Source organism: Onychomys torridus, chromosome 8 (genome assembly GCF_903995425.1).
Source record: "Onychomys torridus chromosome 8, mOncTor1.1, whole genome shotgun sequence".
In the NCBI taxonomy this organism is placed as follows: Eukaryota; Metazoa; Chordata; class Mammalia; order Rodentia; family Cricetidae; genus Onychomys; species Onychomys torridus.
Window position 1 is genome coordinate 19,600,554 of NC_050450.1, and position 22,759 is coordinate 19,623,312.

The 22,759-nt window shown below is 43.1% G+C and overlaps 2 protein-coding genes across 7 annotated transcripts in view; one reads left to right on the plus strand and one right to left on the minus strand.

The window, feature by feature from the left end:
* Positions 1–4,770, minus strand: part of Fam234a (family with sequence similarity 234 member A) — a 36,151-nt gene extending 31,381 nt beyond the window's left edge. Inside the window, 1 exon segment of the mRNA XM_036198041.1 lies at positions 4,580–4,770. The gene's annotated coding sequence lies outside the window, so the exon portion shown is untranslated.
* Positions 4,771–4,920: 150 nt separating this feature from the next.
* Positions 4,921–22,759, plus strand: part of Luc7l (LUC7 like) — a 36,775-nt gene continuing 18,936 nt past the window's right edge. For 2 of the 6 annotated variants that reach the window (XM_036196234.1, XM_036196236.1), the window contains exons 1-5: positions 4,921–5,096; positions 6,945–6,980; positions 12,560–12,774; positions 14,693–14,787; positions 19,886–19,984. In XM_036196234.1, the coding sequence (XP_036052127.1) occupies positions 12,714–12,774; positions 14,693–14,787; positions 19,886–19,984 (255 nt within the window). In that variant the 5' untranslated portion in view covers positions 4,921–5,096; positions 6,945–6,980; positions 12,560–12,713. Of the gene's footprint in view, positions 5,097–6,944; positions 6,981–12,559; positions 13,257–13,647; positions 14,788–18,330; positions 18,361–19,885; positions 19,985–22,759 lie in introns of those variants that run through there. The other 4 variants (XM_036196239.1, XM_036196240.1, XM_036196237.1 and 1 more) reach the window with 4 other exon arrangements.

Here is a 22,759-nt window from a genome sequence, read left to right on the forward strand (position 1 = left end):
GCCTCAAACTCATAAGAGTTCTAGAACAGGCATGACTTCATAGAGAAATCCTGTTTTGAAACCGCCTGTCCCCCCAAAAAAGAACAAAAGAATGTCTTTTACACTGCATGGCCTGATCCACCTCCAAGACTGGTCCCTGTACTCTAAGTGCATTCAAATATGACATGTTTGAGACAGACTCGCACAACAACCAACCAGGCAGCCCTGGGTTTTCTAGCTGAGCCAAGCAGATATGAGACAAAGATAGTTACAGTGTTCAGTTGTTTACAAGGAACAACTATTGACTCTCCACAAAGCACAATCTCAACACAAAGACCAGAGCCACAATAATTTCTCAAAGGGGAACAAATTTTAAGGTCATGGTGCCCTAAGACAAGAAATTATCACAGCACATAGAGACCATATTCAGCTCAGAAGAAAAACCACCTCAGATAAGTCTTATAGTCCAAGGAATTAACATTTTTCCCCTGAGGTCTAGATTAGACTTATTTCCTGCAATCCCCTATAAATGAGTGTTACTTGTTCTCATCCCTACATTTAGTAAGGGGATTATTAAGATAAATTAGAACTCTAGTTTTGCATTCATTTACTTGAAGCTTTGTATCAATTTACTTACCAATTTTTTGTTTCCAGTTTTTTTGTTTTGTTTTGTTTTTTTAAAAGATTTATTTATTATGTATATAGAAGAGGGAGCCAGATCTCATTACAGATGGTTGTGAGCCACCATGTGGTTGCTGGGAATTGAACTCAGGACCTCTGGAAGAGCAGTCGGTGCTCTTAACCTCTGAGCCATCTCTCCAGCCCTGTTTGTTTGTGTTTTTACACGTAGTCTCATTACTTCAACTTGTTATGTGCCTGAGACTGACCTTGAACTTCCGATTCTTGGGCCTGTGCCTCCCAAATGCTAAGATTATGGGCTTGTGCCACCATGCCTGACTACCACACCATTTTTAAATGCATGTGTCTATACATTCACAAAAGTAGAGAACACCAACTCTGTGAATCAGCTACCAAGACTGAGTGAGGTCAACAGATAACAGCAGTTTTCACCTCTGAACTAACATGTTCAACCTAAGATCACTCTAAAATTGACTCCACTTCACAGATAAATCACATGAACTGTCAGCATTTACTTTCCGGTTACTTAGTTAGGAGTCACCTTTTTTGTGTGTATTATATCCTAACAACCTAAGTTCCATCCAGGAGTTTACAAATGAGGATAGAAACACATTACACCAAGTGTGTGGGTTTCAAGATCAATTTTGAGTGAGATACATGGTAAATTTGGGGACACTTAAGATTCTAACTCATCCATCTTGTCAATCTAGCCCCTCCTCTTAAAAATTTGATTTCATTTTATTTTATTTTATGTGTGTGTATATGTGTGTGGGCACATGCATGTCATAGACAGCATATGTGAAGGTCAGAGGACAACCTGCAGGAGTTGGTTCTCTCCTTACACCATGTGAGACTTAGGGATCAAACTCACAGATCATCAGGCTTGGTGGCAGGTGTCTTTACAAGCTGAACCATCTCAACATCCCTAGGCTGTCTTCATGGTGACCACTTAGGTTGTATTTTAAAACTTCTCACAGTGATTTCTGGAGTCCTCTCAAATGTTCCAAAAATATCTCCTGGTCATGTTACAATTCTAGAATGACTCATCACCACTTCAGAACAAAGTCAACACCTAGGCTAACTCCAGGTCTTTCCATCCCTGGCTCCTGTCTGTCAGTCACCCCCCCCCCATCTCACACCCACTGTCTGCCCCCATCTCACTGCTTCTCTGCATTTGCCCCTTCATCTGCCCTTCTTCGACTTCTTCCTACTATGTCTATAAAACCCAGGTGTGTCCAAAATCCACTGGCACACTTTGGTGATGCTTTACACCACTGTGACTTAGGGTGCCCCTCACACCACTCTGTGTTCTCTTGTCGGATATTTCCAGGAATTTAAGAACACACACTTATTGTTACTGCTTCCCCACTCCCCACCCAAGGACAAAGTGGAGTGGTAGCCGGCAGGAAATAGACATAAGCATGCACACATCTGAACAAATGTCTAATCCTTAAGGTGAGCATCAGCCTCTCTCAGGAGAGTCACTTACTAACTTGTGTGTCCATGAATCTTTTTTTTTTTTTTCCGAAGAAATCTATAGCTTGCAGGATCAGGTGACTTTAAATGCCAACTATAAACACAGATGTCACTCAAATGTGACAACACCTGTACCTTCTTTCTACCACTATGACCGTGCTTTTCTCTAGTAAGACCTTCTCAATGTCCTTTCTTCCTTCCTTCCTTCCTTCCTTCCTTCCTTCCTTTATTTCTTTCTTCCTTTTTGTTTTTAGAGACAGAGTTTCTCTGTATAGTTTTGGAGCCTGTCCTGGGAACTCCATAGCCCAGGCTGGCTTAGAACTCACAGAGATCCTCTGCCTCTGACTCCCCAGTGCTGGGATTAAAGGCGTGCGCCACCGCCACCACGGCCCAGAGACCACTTCAGTTTTCTACAGGGAAATCTGTTTTCCCAAGTGCTCAACATCATCCTGAGGGCTGAACATTTCCTTTCCTCCGAAAAGCCCCATTCCGAGACCCAACTGACTGTCGTTCTCCCAGACATTAAAGCTCATATGAACATTAGGTGTAGACCTTCAGCTGCAATTAGAGGAATGAGTAGGCACTCTTTTCCTACGGGTGTGGGTAGAAGCATGGCTTTAAAATATAATCACAAGGGACTGGAGAGTTGGCTCAGAGGATAAGAGCATTTGCTGCCCTTGCAGAAGCCCCAGGTTCCATCCCTAGCACCCACATGGCAGTTCACAAACATCTGTAACTCCCACTTCTGGAGAATCCAACATTCTCTTCTGACCTCCACAGGCAAGAAGCATGCTCATGGTGCACAAACATACATGCAGGCAAATCAGTCATACACATAAAATTAATTCTAAAAGATAAATAAATAACATAGTCACAAACTGGACATGGTAGTGCATTTCTGAAGCCCTTGATTTAAAAGAGCAAAGAGGCTCAGCACACGTTTGAGGCCAGCCAGGAATACAAAGCAAAACTTGTCTCAAAAAAGTCCATTCCCAAAAAAGAGTTGGGGATCAGTTCATACAGTGGGGATCTGGAGGACTGGAGACAAGAGGATCCCCTGGTAGAGGGGGAGACCTACTCCTACAAGTTGTATTCTCTGACACAGGTACACCTGCACACACACCTGCACACACACGTGCATGCAGACACACAAAGTTCATAGACTCTTGGCTGTGCCTACTCCCTTTGCACTTAGTAATACAAAAGGAATGTGGAGGGGCTGTTAGACTTCCAAAACTGGGTCGTAAAGAGTACAGTGGTTTCTATCACCCCACTTCCCTTACAGAGAAGGCCCATGAGGGAGGACAGCTACCAATAGAAAACAAGAAAGATCCAGGAGGCATCCAGGACTTCTGCCACTGGTCTTTGGAGTTAGCTATTTTGGATTTAGATCCCACAACCTAGTGAGAGGCACTGGGCCATCATCACCTAGGTGGACTATACCTGACTTCCAACCCACAGAAAGTGCTGAAATCACAAAGGCTGTTTTATTTTGTTTATTTATTTGGAAAAGACCTCATATTGTAGACCAGGCTGACCTCAAACTCAGAATTCTTATGTCTCAGCTTGAACTCCTGGATTACAAGTATGCACCACTACACCTAGCATAAACATTGTTTCTTGGTTTTGCTTTTTGATTGTGTGTTTGTTTGTGGTGTTTTGTTTTGTTTTTTGAGACAGGGTTTCTCTGTGTGGCTTTAGAGCCTGTCCTGAACTCACTCTGTAGACCAGGCTGTCCTTGAACTCACAGAGATCCACCTGCCTCTGCCTCCTGAGTGCTGGGATTAAAGGCCACCACCGCCTGGCGTCGAAACATTGTTTTAATCCATTAAATTTTGTGGGGTTTTTTGTTACAAAGCAACAGATAAGCAACACAAAGAGGCAATGGAAGGAGTGAGAAAAATGCCACTACAGAAGAAACCACAGTCCAGCACTTAAAAGGCTGAGGCAGGAAGATTGCTTCCAGTTAAAGGCAGCAGGAGGAGGCGGCGATCGCACTGAAAGAACGAACAGCGGAGGACGAAGACATCCCCATCACCACTCATGACCATACCCACCTCACCTGCCTTGGCCCTGAACTTGAAGAATATGAACTGAGTCTCACTGATGCTTCATTTGCGGGGCCCAAAGAGCCCTGGTGAGAGCCACAGAATTTAAGGAACTGCACAAGATTAGCAGATGTCCACTTGAGCCCAGGGTCCCTCGGGTTAGTCACCCCCTGTCGCTCTGTGTCAGCACTAGCGCCCTCCAGGGAACAGACACGGACAAGCACAGATTTGCTTTGGCGAGTTCGGCGCGTCCGAGGGTGCCAGGCCCCAGGAATGACCCTGCTACTCTGGGACCTCAGGCCGGGCCAATCCAAGCTGTGCGCCGCTCTCCAGGTGTCCCGACCCGCTCCAAGCCCCCACCAGCTCCTGGTGATCAAGCGCAGGGGGCTTCGGCTCGAGTGAGGTCGCGCGTGAGAGTTAGCTAGTTAGCTCCTGACCTGCTCTCAGACGCGTCGGCGAGATCCTGCTCCTCAGCAAGTGGTCCAGGAGGATTGCCAAGGCTGGCTCAACTGCGGTCGCTGGAGTCCGGAATCCACATTCCCAAGGTGCCGGGGTGGAGAGCGACAGAGTAGGAGAACAGACTGCCCGGGACAGTAGCGCCCCTCCCCGGCCCACCCGGGCCCGCCCCGGCCTGAGGGCAGAGTGCCACGCCCCCACAGAGCCCGCCCTAAACCTGCCCTGCAGATGGCCCCGCCCCAAAGAGACTAGTGGCTCCTCCTTGGTCCCGCCCCGCCAGCGCGTGCGTCACTTCCTGTCAGCGGAAGGGGCGTACCAAAGCGACCTGAGTCAATTGCTTAGCAACAACGCTAATGCGGCGTCTGGTGTTGCTCTTTTCCAGCGAAGAGCCAGCTAGTACAAGAGCCGAGCTTTTTGGTATGGTAATGCTGTGATAGCTTGGGCCTCATGTTGCAATACTGACACCAGAAAATTATGAAAGGAGGCATCAGTCCCAAGGTATCTTTTTTCTAGACTGCATATCATTCCATGCACTTGCTGTCCACGGCATTTTCTTCCATCTATGCACACGCACGCACACACAGACACGGAGTGAAGGTCAGAGGACAACTATGCATGGTTGGTTCTCTTCTTCTGCCTTTATGTGGGTTCTTGGGATCAAATTTAGGTTACAAGGCTTGCACAATTGCTTGGCAAGGACCTTTACCCACTGAGTCTTCTCACCAGATCTCTTGTTTTTGAGGACAGGGTCTGATATAGTTCAGGCTGGCCTTGAACTTTAAAATCCTTATTCTGAACCATACCTCCTGAGTACTGTGATTACAGGCATGTGCCATTACAATGGTTTTATGCAGTGCTGTAATCTAACCCAGGGCTTTGTATTTGGTAGGTATGCACTCTACCAATTCAGGTATAACCCTAGCTTCTGTTTGTTCCTTTTTTTTTTTTTTGAAGGCGGAGTTCTCATTTACTCAGATTGGCCTTGCATTTATTTGTTTGTTTGTTTATTTATTTATTTATTTTGAGACAAAGTTTTTCTCTGTCGCTTGGGCTGACCTAGAACTTGCTTCATAGACCAGGCTGGCTTCAAACTCAGAGATCGAACTCATTTTCTCCTGAATGCTGGGATTTAAAGTGTGGGCCACCACTGCCTGACTGGCCTTGCATTTTTTATATGTCTCTAAGGCTAGCCTTGAATTCCTGGTTTTCCTGCCTCTATCTTTCATTTGCTGGGATTATAGGCTGGCAACACTACAGTTACTGATTTGGGGGCACGGGTACTGGGAGCTAAACCCCTGTCCCAGTGCATGATAGGCAAAAATATTCTGTCACTGAGCTATATTCCCCAGCCCTCGATACATTTAAAATTGTTAATCTGCTTATTGTTGATGGTGCAACCTCATTCCGACTATGGATAAATAAATGTTTGGATGAGGGTGGGCTGTCTTGCCAGAGTTTGGTCCTCCTAGGATCTGTTCAAGTAGAAAGGTCTAGGATAATTATTAATATGTGCCTTCAGTTAGTGTAAGGAGATAGACAGACATAAAAGGAAGGCAAAATATTAGACTCTTATCCTAGTTTTATTTACTCTATGGGCCCAAGTGAGGAGTCAAAACATTTTAGCAAAAGCAGCTGATGCAGGCTTGCTGCAGTATGTACAAGTGCCACTGTTCCAAGTATGTTGCTCACATTTGTCAAAAAATTTGTTTAGTTGTTTGATATTATTCTTTTTGTAAATGCGCGCGCGCGCGCACACACACACACACACACACACACACACACACACACACACACACACACACACTGTGTTCTGCCTGTGTGTTTGCCTGCAGGCCAGAAGAGGGCACCAGATGTTACTACAGATGGTTGTTAGCCACCATGTGGTTCCTGGGAATTGAACCTTAGGACCTCTGGAAAAGTAGCCAGTGAGTGCTCTTAAAGGCTGAACTATCTCTCCAGCCCTTATTCTTATTTTTAAAATATTTATTAGTTTTGTGTATGTCAGGGGAGGGTATATGTATGTGACTGCAGGTGCCTCTGAGACCCAGTGAGGGTGTCAAATTTCCTGGAGCTGGGGGGGTTACCAGAAGTTGTGAGCTGCTGGACATGGGTTCTGGGAACTAAACTCTGGTCCTCTGTAAGAGCAGTAACCCTCTTTACCATCTCTTCAGCCTCTTGTTTGGTTTTGAAACTGACTGGTGATTTGCCAACACAAAGACATGGCTCTTGCCTGGAAGGGGATAAGAGGTGGTTTATTCAACTTGCAAGTGACCATGGCACAAGAACCTAGAATCAGTTACCTTGTTTTTTGGTCTTTTTTGTTATTTTGTCTTTTTTTTTTTTCAGAGCTGAGGACCGAACCCAGGGCCTTGTGCTTGCTAGGTAAGTGTTCTACCACTGAGCTAAATCCCTAACCCCAATTTTAAGTTTTAATTAGTATGCCTTAGAGATTCCTGAAACAAACAAACAAACAAAATGCCTCTGATCTATAAGCCCCTTATCCAAGAACAGATAGTTTCTTAAATTCTGGAGGCTACTGTTTATGGGAGACAACAAGCCACATGTTTTCACTCCCTTTGTTTGACTCATCTGCACCAGATGTGCTTGATCACATGTGGGCAGGAGGTTTACAGGCAGGAAAAAGGCCAGGATTATGCTTGCCCCTGATTGGACCTGACAGGAAATACTTAAGCCTCTGCAAAACTTGATTCGGGGCCATCTTCTGGAAACCCAGAGATGGACCTGGCCAGAGCCCATCCATCTGGCCAGTATTTAATTAAAGTTTGCTTCAAATTTGACTTTAAATTGTGGTAGTGGTCTTATTTTCAACCAGTGGGGTCAACAGCTGGCTTACAGTTCAGAGGTTTAATCCATTATCATCGTGGTGGAGAGCATGGCAATGTGCAGGCAGACATGGTGCTAAAGAGATAGCTGAGACTTCTACATTTGGACTTGCAGGCAGCAAGAAGAGCAAGTAAGATATCGTCCTGGCTTGAGCATCTGAGACCTTAAAGCCTGCCCCCAGTGACACACTTCCTCCAACAACACCTCACCTACTCCAACAAGGCCACACCTCCTAATAGTATCACTCCCTATGAGCCTATGGGGCCATTTTCTTTCAAACAACCGTGTCCCAACATTCCTGCTGAATACCATGTCCCAACCTGGGAAAGGTTTTATGAAGTTTTAATTTTTATTTGTTTTTCTTTTTGGACAGGGTTTTTCTACATAACTCCAGCTGTACTGGAACTCACTCTGTAGATCAGACTGGCCTTGAATTCATAGATGTAGTTGGAGTTTTCTTTGAGCTGCCAACCAGCTCCCAAATAAAGACACAGAGACTTATTATTAATTATGTATGCTCAGCCTTAGCTTAGGCTTGTCCCACTAGCTCTCTTAACGATTTAACCTGTTTCTATTCATCTACGTTTTCTCTCAGGGCTTTTTACTTTTCTTTCCTTCTGTATTTCCTGCTTCCTCCGTGTCTGTCTCCCTGGCCCCTGGCATCTCCCTGGCCTCTTTTTCTTTTTTCTTTCAAGTCTAAATTCCTCCTACTTACTCTCCCTGCCTGGAAGTCTCGCCCACACCTCCTCTCTCACTATTGGCTGGTCAGCTTTTTATTAGACCAATCAGGTGCCTTAGGCAGGCAAGGTAAAGCAGCAACACATCTTTATATAATTAAACAAACGCAACACATCTTTACATAGTTAAACAAATATTTCCCAACACACAGATCTGCCTGTGTAGTTGGAGAGCTTCTCTCCAGGTTCCACCAAGCCCCTGCGGTCTCACAACCCACGTATAAAATAATCATACAGACACTTATGTTATTTAAACTGTTTGGCCATTAGCTCAGGCCTACCATTGTCTAGCTCTTACTCTTATATTTAGCCCATTTTTGTTAGTCTATACTTTGTCACATGGCTTGCGGCTTACTGGTGTCTTTACATTGTTTCTCATGGTGGCAGCTGGCAGTGTCTCCCCCAGCCTTTACTTCCCACCTTTTCTTCTTCCTTGTCCCGCCTACGCTATGCTTTCCTGCCTTGCTACTGGCCAATCAGCACTTTATTTATTTTAACTAATCAGAGCAACACATTTGACATACAGAACATCCCACAGCATGCCTGCTTCTGTCCCCTGCGTTCTGGGACTAAAGGCAGGCATGTGACACCATACCTGGTTCATGAAATTTTTATAGTTACAGAAAAAAATATAAAGCCATAAATTGAGGCATATATGGTTCACTATGTAGCCTTGATTGGCCTGTGGCCCTGGCTAACCTGAAACTCCCTGTGCAAACCAGGCTGATTTCTAATTCAGAGACCCACCTATAGGTAAAACTCAGATGTAGGAAATGAATAATACTAAGAGGACTAAAGATAGCTCATGATAATTGGGCTCTAGATCAGCAACATTCTAACACTCCATATTCAGGAAGCTCTTTTTTTCTTTTTCCTTCCTTCCTTCTTTCCTTCCCTCCCTCCTTTCTTCCCTTCTTCCCTTCCTTTCTTCCTCCTTTCCTTCCTTCCTTTTTTTCTGTCTTTTTAGACAAGGGCTCATGTAGTCCAGGCTGGCCTTGAACTCACTATGTAGCTCAAGATGAACTTGAACTTTTGATTCCTCTGCACCTACCTCCCAATTACTGTAATAACATGTGAACACCACCCTGCCTGGTTTTATGCTGCACTGGGCATGGAACCCAGAGCACACTAAGCAAGCACTCTATCAACTGAGCCGCATCCTCAGTCCCTCCCTTTTCCCCCTTCATACAGTCATAACCATCAGTGAACCAGCTTTGTAGAATCTTTAAGCATAGGTGTGGGCTTTTTCTGGAAACTTCAATTCACATAATCTATCATCTCCTAATGTAAGCTCAGACTGGGACATCCTCATTGACAGACCAGAACACAAAATGATAAATCAGCCATGCCTTTGGAGAAAAAAAAAGTTCATTGAGAGACAAGAGAAGAAATATCAATATCAGAACTGAGCCATTTGTATCAGTCCTCTCAAAAGCCAGTGGGTAGAGACAAGGGAAATCATTAACAAGGGAGCTGTAGATTGGAAAAATGGCTCCGAGCTTAAGAGCACTTGCTGTTCTTGCTCAGGATTCAGGTTTGGTTTCCAGCACCCACATGGCAGTTCACAAACATTTGTAACTCCAGTTACAAAAAGGGAATTGGTATTGTAGAATATTATTTTAAGATGTGTTACATTTGGCCGGGCAGTGGTGGCCCACACCTTTAATGCCAGCATGCAGGAGGCAGAGCCAGGCAGATCTCTGTGAGTTTGAGGCCAGCCTGGTCTACAGAGTGAGATCCAGGACAGGCCACAAAACTACACAGAGACACCCTGTGGGGGTGTGGAGGGGAGGAGAATGTGTTACATTTGTTTATGCTGTGGAACATTTGTTTAATGATACAAAGATTGTTACATTCTTTAATGTTGCATTTGTGAAACTGTGTTACTTTGCTTGGTCTAAAACACCTGATGGTCTAATAAAGAACTCAAAGGCCAACAGCGAGGCAGGAGAAAGGATAGGCAGGGCTGGCAGGCAGAGAGAATAGGGAGGAAAGGAAAAAGAGCAAGAGATAAAGGAGAAGAGGATGCTAGGGGCCAGCCACCCACACAGCCAGCCATGGAGTAAGAGTGAAAGAAAGATATACGGAAGTAAGAAAAGGAAAAAGCCAGGCAGTGGTGGCGCATGCCTTTAATCCTAGCACTTAGGAAACAGAGCCAGGCGGATCTCTACAAGTTCGAGGGCAGCTTGGTCTACGGAATGAGTTCCAGGACAGCCAGGACTATACAGAGAAACCCTGTCAACAAAAACAAAAACAAAAACAAAAACAAAAACAAAAAAAAAAAAAAGGAAAAAGCCCAGAGGCAAAAGGTAGATAGGATAATTGAAAGTTAAGAAAAGCTAACAAGAAACAAGCCAAGCTAAGGTCAGGCATTTATAATTAAGAATAAACCTCCTTGTGTGATTTATTTGGGAGCTGGGAGGTAGGCCTCCCAAAAAAGCAAAAACAACCACCAACAACTGGAATATATAATACAAATATTGTACTTTTTTTTTTTTTTTTTTTGAGACAGGGTTTCTCTGTGTAGCCCTGGCTGTCCTGGAACTCACCCTGTAGGCCAGACTGGCCTCGAACTCACAGTCACAGAAATCCACCTGCCTCTGCCTCCCAAGGACTGGGATTAAAGGGTGTGTCACCACCACCTGGTCAAATATTGTACTATTATGAGTCTGTGTGAAATGGAAACTCCAACAAACAGAGATCACATAAACATTCAAAAAGAGAGAGAGCTCTTTAATAAACATATGGGTTAGTTCCTCAAAAAGGTCTAGTCTCTCTCTCTCTCTCTCTCTCTCTCTCTTTTTTTTTGGAATGCAAAAGCAAGGTTTAATTCTGGATATCCAAAAGCAATACAAGCCTAGGCAGGGACTTCATCCAACAGCTCTAACTCAGTGGAGGCTGGAGGAAGTGCCCGCCTCTCTGCAAGCTCAGTTTTTTAAAGTAATTAATTAATTTACTTTTCTATTATCAGCTTGATACAGTATAAATTATTTTCTTTTTTCTTTTTCTTTTTCTTTTTCTTTTCTTTTTTTTTTTTTTTAAGCAGGGTTTCTCTGTAGCTTTTGAGCCTGTCCTGGACTATCTTTGTAGACCAGGCTGACCTCGAACTCACAGAGATCCACCTGCCTCTGCCTGCCGAGTGCTGGGATTACAGGCATGTGCCACCACTGCCCGGCTATAAATTCTAATCTTAATAGTGAAATGTTTCATTGAGGCTTGCAAGGTGATTGAGTAAAACCAAAGCTTATTATAAGCCACAGTCATCCTAGGGTACCCCCTGCTATATATAAAAGTCTAGTCTCATACTGGAAATTTTTACAGCTTATATAGGGTAAGCAGCATTGTCACAAATTGGTCTACCATACTAGGGTGATCTTTTCATCCATGTCCCAAAAGAAATCCCTTAGCTTGAACTTTATGGACACAACCCTTACCTCCTGAGATTATAGGCATGAATCACACCACTCAGTTTAGTATATTTTATTTGTTTCCATGAAAGTCTCATTAGAAAATAGAATTTGGGAGCTTAAGCGATGGCTCACCAGTTAAGAGCATCTAGCTGCTCTTCTGGAGGTCCTGAGTTCAATTCCTAGCAATCACATGGTGGCTCACAGACATCTGTCCTCTTCTGGCCTTCAGGCATACATGCAGACAGAACCCTGTATATATACTAAATAAATAAATTTAAAGAAAGGTTTAGAGGCCTGGTGGTGGTGGCTCACGCCTTTAATCCCAGCACTGAGGAGGCAGAGCCAGGTGGATCTTTGTGAGTTCGAGGCCAGCCTGGGCTACAGAGTGAGTTCCAGGAAAGGCTCAAAGCTACACATAGAAACCCTGTCTCGAAAAACAAAACAAAACAAAACAAAACAAAACAAAAAAAAGACGGGCGGTGGTGGCACACTCCTTTAATCCCAGCACTCAGGAGGCAGAGACAGGAGGCAGAGGCAGGAGGATCTCTATGAGTTCCAGGCCAGTCTGGTCTCCAAAGCGAGTTCTAGGAAAGGCGCAAAGCTACACAGAGAAACCCTGTCTCGAAAAGCCAAAGAGAGAGAGAGAGAGAGAGAGAGAGAGAGAGAGAGAGAGAGAGAGAGAGGAGGGAGGGAGGGAGGGAGGGAGGGAGGGAGGGAGGGAGGGAGGGAGAGAGAGGAAGAGAGAAAGGAAGAAAGAAAAAGAAAGAGAAAGAAAGAAAGAAAAAGAAAGAAAGGAAGGAAGGAAGGAAGGAAGGAAGGAAGGAAGGAAGGAAGGAAGGAAGAAAGGAAGGAAGGTTTAGGGACCACGGTGAAATCAGGGTCGGAGTTTCAATCTCGTCTCTAGGACAAGTTGTGACTGCCTCTACCCCACCCGGCGACTCTGGGTGTCCCAAACTACATTTCCCGGCAGGCCCTGCATCAACGTCAACGAACTTCCTCCCAGCATTCCCCGCGGCGGGAAAGCGCCGAGCGGGCTTCAGGCCGACAGACCACCTTTCGCTGCCGCTGTTACCCCTGCTGCCGTTGAGTTGTGAGGAGCTTCGCGGCCGTCCCCACTGGCCACCATGTCCGCCCAGGCGCAGATGCGGGCCCTGCTGGACCAACTCATGGGCACTGCTCGGGACGGTGAGTCTGTGCGGCCGTCCAGGCGCTGGGCGGGGGCGGGAGCAAGGCGAGGCCGCCTGGCAGCCTGAGGCGAGGGCCGTGACCGTGTGCGCCTGCGCGGGGCGCCATTCCTTTTTCCCCGCTCGCCGACCCCAGGCGCTGGGCCTTTGTCTGATCCGCTTGGCTTGAGAGCCTGCTGCGGCTCGTGTCCTTCTCGTCGGGCGGTCTCCTCCCTGAGAGCCGATCCGACTGTGGGGCTTTATCCCCCTCCCATTTTCCGTCATGCGACTTCCTCTTGGTCGGCACCGCGGCTCGGCGCCGCCCGGCATATTGGAGCTTCGGCGAAGGGCTGGAACCAGCGCGGGCTCCTGGGCGCTGGCTGCCGAGTGGCAGAGTTCCTCTGATACTCCTCGGAGGAGAGGCGACCCCCGAGGAGCTGGACGGGTTTCGAAAACTCTTGCTCCGTACGGTTACAAGGGGAGCCGTAAATGAGCATTTCTAACGTGGGTTCCTCCGTGTACTTTCCTAGTCTTCCCACCCCTCATTTCCCAGCCTCACAAACTAGCCTTGGTTTAGTCAGCTCTTGGCATTCGTTAGGTAGGTGGTTCTGTAGGGAGGCGTGCAAGATCATGGTGGTGTCTCAGGAGAAAGCAGTTGCATCCTAGCAAAGCTAGATCCCTGCTGTGGTTTTGTGTTTTCATTTTTACTAAAGTAATGAAGTTGTAATTTCACACTGGCACATTTCGCAGGGCTGTGCAGATTCTTTGCACCTTATTTCATAGGTCAATAAGTGCTTTTAGCTTTCTTTGTATGTTGAGTTGCTTTTGAATTGCTTCCCATATTTTTATTTCATACAAACTGAACAATTGTGGCCCCTCTATTTTATTTATAAAGGTTCAGTGTATCTTTGCCTGCCTACATCAATCTGCAAGGGAGTTGCAGAAAAGCCTCATGTTCATCGAGCCGTGAGTCACAACCAATTTCTAAGCTGTTATAACAAAAAAGTGTTTGCTTTTTTTCCACAAGTATCTTTAAAAGTGTAGTTTAGAAAGAAAACATTTTCAGTAAAAAGACACTACATTAATCCTGGATGCTTGCAAATCCTGAAATATATTCCTCCTTGACTATTACACAGCACTGTGTCCTATACACAGATTAGCCTTAAAATTTGTCACATACCACTTTGCCTTTACTTTTATGTATCATTCCCCCTGACTTCCTTACTGCAGGTGTGGGCAAGAAAACTTTTCCTTTAAAACTTTTCAACAGCGGGCATAAAATTCTGCAGCTGAGTTCTTGAAGAATGCAGATGGGTACAGTATGTGTTGGAGTTCACAGTGTGTATTGACTAACCTGATTCTTTTTTGCTTTCTTTGGTATTGTCTTGTTAAAAGTGACTCCCAGGTGCCAACTTTCATTTTTAAGGGTGGGGATGAAAGGGGAATAAGAAGAACAGGTCTAGAGATATTTAACAGTGATAGAGCCTGAAAGCTTTCTTCTTATTGCAGTTTTTTTGATAAACCACTGCCTATAATTTGACAACAACAAAAAGATTAATAAATTGCTTTGCTTGGTGGAAATTACCAGCTCTAAGTCATACGTGGTAGATTCATGGCACTCTGATTTATATAGGTCTTAGTGTCTCATTGCCCACATGTATTTTTGGGCTGCTGCCTTTTGGTACTCACTCTTACTTCTAACTCCTTGACTTAATGATGGAGTTAGATGTGATTAAGTGTGCGTCTTCATAAAATTCTTAGCTTAAAACAAATCTGTATTCCCTTCCAATTGTAAATATCTTTAGATCAGTTTCTTAGTGTATGTGATGGGGAGAATACAGAAATGCTAGTCTGCAAATCATCCAGGTATATTGTTGTGCCAGGTAGCCTTGTATAGTTAATGAGATAATACTTTATTTAAAACCACAAATGAATTTCAGGGGATGAAACCAGACAGAGGGTCAAGTTTACAGATGACCGTGTCTGCAAGAGTCACCTTCTGGATTGCTGCCCCCATGACATCCTTGCTGGGACGGTAGGTGCATTCCAAAGTCTTATGAAGGGGTCTCAGAAGTCTCAGAAGGGGTGGGGCAGTAGATGTGATATTTTTCTTTACCCCAAGAGTAATATCTTTAAAAATTACATAATAGGGGCTAGAGAGGTAGCTCAGTGGTTAAGACATTTGTTGCTCTTGTGGAAGACCAGTGTTTGATTCCCAGTACACACATCTGTAACTCTAGTTCCAGGGGATCTGACGCCCACTTCTGAACTCTTCAGCAACTACTTTCATATGCATATACCCATTCATAGGCACATGCATGTACATAGTTTTAAAATAATAAAAATAAAACCTTAAAAATTAACTAATTCAATGTTTAAAAACACGACTTTTAGGATTAGAATTGCTGAAACACTCACTTTATCCTGTGTAAGAATTACATGGCTGGAGAGATAGCTCAGTTGTTAAGAACACTTAACTGGTGGTCTTCCTAGAGGACCCAGGTTCAATTCCTAGGACTCATTCATCAGCTCCAGTCCTGGGGGATTTGACATCCTCTTGGGGTCTTTTTGAGACCAACCATGTACATAGTACACAGACATACATGCAGGCAAAATATCCATACATGTAAAAATAAAATAAAAAGAAATGTAAACAAATTACAGGAGAACTGGTACCCATCTTTTATCTTAAAAAAATAGTTCTTGGTGCATGAGCTGGCTTTCTGGAGCCCATTACCTATGGTGGGGTGCCTTGCTCAGTCTTGATGCAAGGGGGAGGGGCTTGGTCCTGCCTCAATTGAAAGTACCAGGCTTTGCTGACTCCCTGTGGTAACCCAAACCTTTTTGGAGGAAGGATTGAGGCAGGGGAGCAGGAGGAGGGATGGGAGGGGAATCTGTGGTTGATACATACAATGAGTGGAATTTTTTTTTTTTTTTTTTTTTTTTTGTTTTTCGAGACAGGGTTTCTCTGTAGTTTTGGAGGCTGTCCTGGAACTCGGTTTGTAGACTCAGGCTGGCCTCGAACTCACAGAGATCCACCTGCCTCTACCTCCCAAGTACTGGGATTAAAGGCGTGCGCCACCACCGCCTGGCATTAGCGTGCAAAATTTGTTGCTCTTCAAATTATAGATCGTTGGTAGAGTTTTTGAGTTATGAAACATTTCAGTAGTATAAAATCTGTGTAGCAGGTTTTTTTTTTAAAATTTGGTTGATCATGTTTAATTTCAAGTTGGATGTATGTTAGACTTTTATTCTATCATGATATTTTCTTCTTCTTTTTTTTTTTTTTTTTTTTCTTTTTCTTTTTTCGAGACAAGGTTTCTCTGTGTAGCTTTGTGCCTTTCCTGGAACTTACTCTGTAGCCCAGGCTGGCTGATATTTTTATCCAGACACATACACACTTAATTTTATTTGTGTTTAGGCCTGAGTACATGTTTACAGAGTTGAAATTCTAAGTGGTTATAAATCTTCCTGATATGGGTGCCAGGAACTGAACCCAGGTTTCTGAAAGACCAGCAAATGCGTTTAATTATAGAGCCATGTTTTTTTTTTTTTTTTTTGTCAAAGATTTATTTATTTATTTGTTTATTTATGTGAGTGTTCTATATGCACGTAGGCCTTTATGCCAGAAGAGAGTGTCAAATCCCACTGCAGAAGATTGTGAGCCATGCGATTGCTGGGAACTCAATCCAGGACCTCTGGAAGAGCAGCCAGTGCTCTTAACTGCTGAGCCATCTATCTAGCCCCCCAGATTCATGTTTTCAGTCCATTTTATTTTCTTTCTCTTTGACTGTGTGTGTCTGTCTGTTCATGTAGGTACCAAGGTGTTTGTGTATAGGTCAGGACAGTTTGGAGGAATGAATAAAAAGATTTTTTATTTATTTATTATGTATACAGTGTTGTGCCAGAAGAGAGCACCAGATCTCATTATAGATGGTTCTGAGCTGCCATCTGATTTCTAGGAATTGAACTCAGGACCTCTAGAAGAGCAACTAGTGCTCTTAACCTCTGAGCCATCTCTCCAGAACTTGGAGGGATGATTCTTTCCAACCTATTGGATCTGGGGGTTGAACTCAGATTATCAAGTGGCTTTTCTTGCTGAGTCTTTTCAGCCCCCAGTATAAAATAATTGAGGATTACATTGATTGCATAGTTTTTCAACTCAAGAAATCTATACTGTCATATACCTGTAGTCTCTGAATAGTACAAATATAAATGCTAGTTTTATAGAATGTGCTTTCATTTTAAATTAAGTAAATTTAGGACTATAAACAGTGGAGAAAATCATCTGTTAAATTTCAGCTACTTAGAGTGAAAAGTCTTACAGAGGACCAGTTTAAGACTTCACAACTATTATGAAGAATGTAAAACCAACCACTGGTTATATGAATATATGTGTGCCAAAGAAAACATTTCATGGTGAATCATGGATTAAAAAAATTTGTATTATTGTATTTATGCATGTGTGTGTTCATGCACTCAAGCAGAGGCCAGAGGATTGTGACTGTTGTCATATTATTACTAGTCACCTAGTCCCTTGAGACAGTTTTTTTTTTTTTTTAGATTTATTTAAATTATGTATACCGTGTTCTGCCTGCATGTGTGCTTGTAGGCCAGAAGAGAGCACCAGATCTCACTATGGATGGTTGTAAGCCACCATGTGGTTCCTGGGAATTGAACTCAGGACCTCTGGAAGAACAATCAGTGCTCTTTAACTGCTGAGCCATCTCTCCAGCCCCCAGAGAGTCTTTTTGTTTGTTTTTTTGAGACAGGATTTCTCCGGGTAGCCCTGGCTGTCCTGGGACTTGCTCTGTAGACCAGGCTAGCTTCCAATTCACAGAGGTCTGCCTGCCTCTTCCTCCTGAGTGCTGGAATTAAAAGTGCCACATCACCACCTGGCAAGACAGAGAGCTTTACTGAGCCTGGAGCTCATTGTACCCAGAGCTTATGGAGTTCTGGCTGGGTGGTCAGCCAGTAAAACAGCATCAAACCCTCCTCCACTTTCACCCAGTGCTGTGGTTACAGATTGATGTTGGCTGTGCCGGGATTATTAAATGGGTGATGGGTTCTAAACATTCATGTTTGGGCAGCAAGCACATGTTCTTACCAACTGAGCCATCTCCCCAGCCATCCCTGCCTACTTTTTGTGTATGAGTCAAGGTTATATTTTGAGGTCATATGCTGACCTCAAAATCACTATACAGTTGAATCTGAGCCCGAACTCCTGATCTTCCTGTCTCTCATAGTGATTTTGTTACCATGCCCTCTGACTTGATGCCATAAGTTTCAGGGTAAAAATTTCCTGTTGCTATTTAGACAACCAGAGCAGGAGATATCTGCACAGTCCTGTACTTAGGATTTATGTAAACATTACAAACTCCAAAATTATACATGTGATTAGAATACATAATAATGCATTGTAGCCAATGACAATATACACTTTTTTAAAAAGATTTATTTATTTATTATGTATACAATGTTCTGTCTGCATGTATGTCTGCAGGCCAGAAGAGGGCACCAGATCTCATTACAGATGGTTATGAGCCACCATGTAGTTGCTGGGAATTGAACTCAGGACCTCTGGAAGAGCAGCCAGTACTCTTAACCTGTGAGCCATCTTTCCAGTCCAAAACCTCTTATTTCGCAAACTGGGCACCTAAATTATAAATCTGGGCTGTTAATGATTAGGAGAATATTTATTTTATGTTTATCTATTTTATGTGTATGAATGTTTTGCCTGGATATATATTTATGTGCAACATTTGTGTCTGGTGCCCTTGGAGGTCAGAAGAGGTGTCAGATACCCTGGGACTAGAGTTATGAATGGTTATGGGACATCCAAAGAAAAAGAGGATGCTTACTGTGGGCTCTGATTCAGCCTGTACTCTATTCCCTTTAGTAAACAAAGATTTATAATACAGTTATCAAAACCTGATTTCTTTGTATCTTGTCCCCACCCCACACCCACTGACCCCCCATTTTTGGAGACAAGGTCTCTCTATGTAGACCAGGATGATTCCTCACAGAGATCCACTTGCCTTTGCCTCCTAAACACTGAGATTAGAGGTGGATTACTACTTCCAGCATGGAGCATCTTGACTAGTCAAGATTTCGAGTACTGCCTAGAAACTTGCTACAGTGAACTGTATTTTTGCCCTTACCAATCCCATATCTTGCATTCCTCTTCATTGGATGTTTGTGATAATGGAAAAATAAAAGTAAAATTGGCAAAGGCTAATATTTGGGGGTTTTTTTGTTTTGTTTTTGAGACAGGGTCTCTATATAGCCCTGGAACACAGTTTTCCCAAGTGCTGGGGTTAAAGAAAAGAAATGCACTATCATGCCTACTAATTCTGACTTTTTTTTTTTTTTTTTTTTTTTTTTTCCCAAGACAGGGTTTCTCTGTGTAGTTTTGGTGCCTGTCCTGGATCTTGCTCTGTAGACCAGGCTGGCCTTGAACTCACAGAGATCCGCCTTGGTCTGCCTCCCAAGTGCTGGGATTACAGGTGTGTGCTATCACCGCCCGGCTTTGTTCTGACTTCTGAAGGCCACTTCTGACTTCTGAAGGCGTCAAGCAAAACACATAAAATAAATATATATATTTTTTCTGAGACAGGATTTCTCTGTGTGGCCCTGGCTGTCCTGGAACTCACTGTATAGACCAGGTTGGCCTCGAGCTCAGGATCCACCTGCCTCTGCCACCTGGGTTCTGGGATTAAAGGTGTATGCCACAACTGCCCAGCTAAATAAAAGGTTATATCTTGTTTCTTTTTTTGCTGATGAGATATGGCCTCCTGTTGCCTGTGCTGACCTTGAACTTACTATGTAGCTGAAGATGACCTTGCATTCCTGACCCGCCTACCTTTTACCAAGGACTCCAGTTACAGAAATGAGCCTAGCTTCATTTCTTTCTTTGGAAATGGGCTTATGTAGCTCACGTTGGCCTTGAATTTACTATCCTGTTGCCACTCAGCCTCTAAACTGGAGATTATCAGTATATACCATTATATTTGGTCCGTTTCTTAATTTATTATCTATAAAACTATATTGTTTATTTCAATGAAAGTTAAAATTCTAAATTTTAATTACATGCTTTCTAGAATGAGTAAGTGTTATTTTTTTTTCCCCTACAGCGCATGGATTTAGGAGAATGTACCAAAATCCACGACTTGGCCCTCCGAGCAGATTATGAGATTGCAAGTAAAGAAAGAGACCTGTTTTTTGAATTAGATGTAAGTCTTTTTAAATGTTTATTTACCCTGCTGCAAAATATCAATCATTGTTAAAAGTAGTGTTTGTAAGTTATAAAGCAAAATAATTAAATAAGCACTTGTTAAGAATCTTAATTTCTAGAACACAGCAGATGCCATCTTATATTCATGTGACTCTTAACAACTGTATTGAATTTCATGTTTGCTTTTTTATGTGTCGCATATAGCCCATGCTGGTAGCACATGCTATGCCACCAAGGATAATCTTGAACTCCTGAGCCTCTTCCCTTTGAGTGCTGAGATTTAGTGAGCCATCTATGTAGTGTTGGCAGTTGAACTCAGAGCCTCATGCATGTTAGGCAAGCATTCTGCCAATTATACTATATCCCCAAACCCTGGAAATTTTTTTGTTTGTTTTTTCGAGACAGTTTCTCTGTGTACTTTTGGTGCTTGTTCTGGATCTTGCTCTGTAGACCAGACTGGCCTTGAACGCACAGAGATCTGCCTGGCTCTGCCTCCCTAGTGCTGGGATTAAAGGAGAGTGCCCCCACCACCCAGCCCTATATTTCTTATAAGAGAAAAATGAATACAGCCCTTGGCGACCTTTTTTTTTTTAGGTTTATTTATTTATTGTGTGTACAGTGTTCTGTCTGCATGAAAGAAGAGAGTATCATTTCATTATAGATGGTTGTGAGCCACCATATGGTTGCTGGGGATTGAACTCAAGACCTGGAAGAACAATCAGTGCTTTTAACCTCTGAGCCATCTCTCCAGCCCCCTCCTGAGGTCTTAAGCTCAATTCCCAGCAACCACATGGTGGCTTACAACCACCTGCAATGAGATCTGGTGCCCCTCTTCTGACATGCAGGCAGAACACTGTCTATGTAATGAATAAAGAAATTTTAAAAAGAAAAAAAAAAGTAATTCAATGAGGCTGACAAGATGGATTAATGGGTAAAAAGGCTTGCTGTCAGGCTTGACGACTTGAGTTCAATCACTAGGGCCTACATTGTGGAAGCAAAAAATTCCCTCAAGATGTCCTTTGATCTTCACATGCGACACATGCATTCCCCACAACACACACATAAAAATATAAAATTAAAAATATTAGCACATCAAGGATTCCCACATCTATAGTTGGGAGAAATAGGGGAAATGACAGCCAACAGGGGCATATTTTCCCTTGTAAGATATGTAAATTTTAGAACCTAATGTATAATATTGTGATTGGGTAAGACTTGTATTTTAGAGATTTTGAAAGAGAATAGGGCTGAAGTATTTTCAAGTAAACATAACTGAGTTCATGATTGTGTTAACTTTTTATAATCATTTTATGTTGTAAATGTATGTGTTAAATACCTTTTTTGTTTTTCAATAGAAAAGTTACATATAATATTGACATGTGTAAAATAATCTTGTAAATTAAGACAAATTATTTGAAATATGTACAGGGATGCTCTAATTTCCTTTTTTCTGTTTTGGGTTTTTCTTTTGTTTTTTCGAGACAGGGTTTCTCTCTCTTTTCTTCTTTTTTTTTTTTTTTTTCCTTTTTCTTTTTGGTTTGTTGAGACAGGGTTTCTCTGTGTAGTTTTGGTGCCTGTCCTGGTGCTCACTCTGTAAACCAGGCTGGCCTCGAACTCAGAGATCCGCCTGGCTCCACCTTCCTTCTGAGTGCTGGGATTAAAGGCGTGTACCACCACCACCTGGCTAATTTTTTACATACAAAATTCTTTCTCTTTTGAGATAGTATTTCATGTAGCTCAGGCTTGGTGTGTAGCTAAGTTCTCATCCTCTCCCTCTGCTAATAGGCAAGCATTCTACTTGCCAGTATAGTACACATGGGGTATGTAGACATACATGCAGGCAAAATATCCATTAAAATTTTTTAAATTTAATTTTGAGATAGGGATTATAGGTATGTGCTTCTATAACAAGCTCTCTCTTCCACTTTTTTTTTTTTTTTTTTTTTTTTTGGCGAGAACTGAGGACCGAACCCAGGGCCTTGCGCTTGCTAGCCAAGTGCCCTACCACTGAGCTAAATCCCCAACCTTTTTTTTTTTTGAGACAAGGTTCCTTAACATAACATAGTAATGGTTTTCTTGGAACTCACTATTGTTGACTAGGCTGCCCTCAGACTCACAAGAGACCCACCTGCCTTTTCCTCCTGAGTGCTGGAATTTAAGACAGCACCACCACTCTTGACTACACCAAGATTTTAATGAGTGCTGGGGATTGAACTCAGGTCCCCATGCTTGGATAGCAAACACTTAACTAAGCCAAGCCATCTCCCCAACCTCTTGAGTTGGTATTTTAATGAATTTTACTAAGTAGTTCAGTTTTGTATCGAGCTCAAAATCTTGCCTCAGTGAGAGGATTATAGGCATGTACCATCAAGCAAGCTCCTTGAGTAGGTATTTTATATGACTTTGAGAACTCATCATATCTCTTATAAATTTAAAATATTGATATCCTTTGGATTACTTGTAAATAATTGTTTAAAATTGCTCAGCATTTTCTAAAGGTAGAGTATGCTTAGTGGTAGAGCATTTGCATAGCTTGTGGAAGGTTCTGGGTTTGATCTCTAGCACCTTCAAAAAAAAAAGAGAAGGGGGCCAGGCGGTGGCACACGCCTTTAATCCTAGCACTAGGGATTCAGAGGCAGGCATATCTCTGTGAGTTCGAGACCAGCCTGGTCTACAGAGTGAGTTCTGGGATGGCCAGGACTACACAGAGAAACTCTGTCTTGAAAAAAAAAAAACAAAACAAAACAAAAAAAAAAAAAAAAAAAAGGAAAGA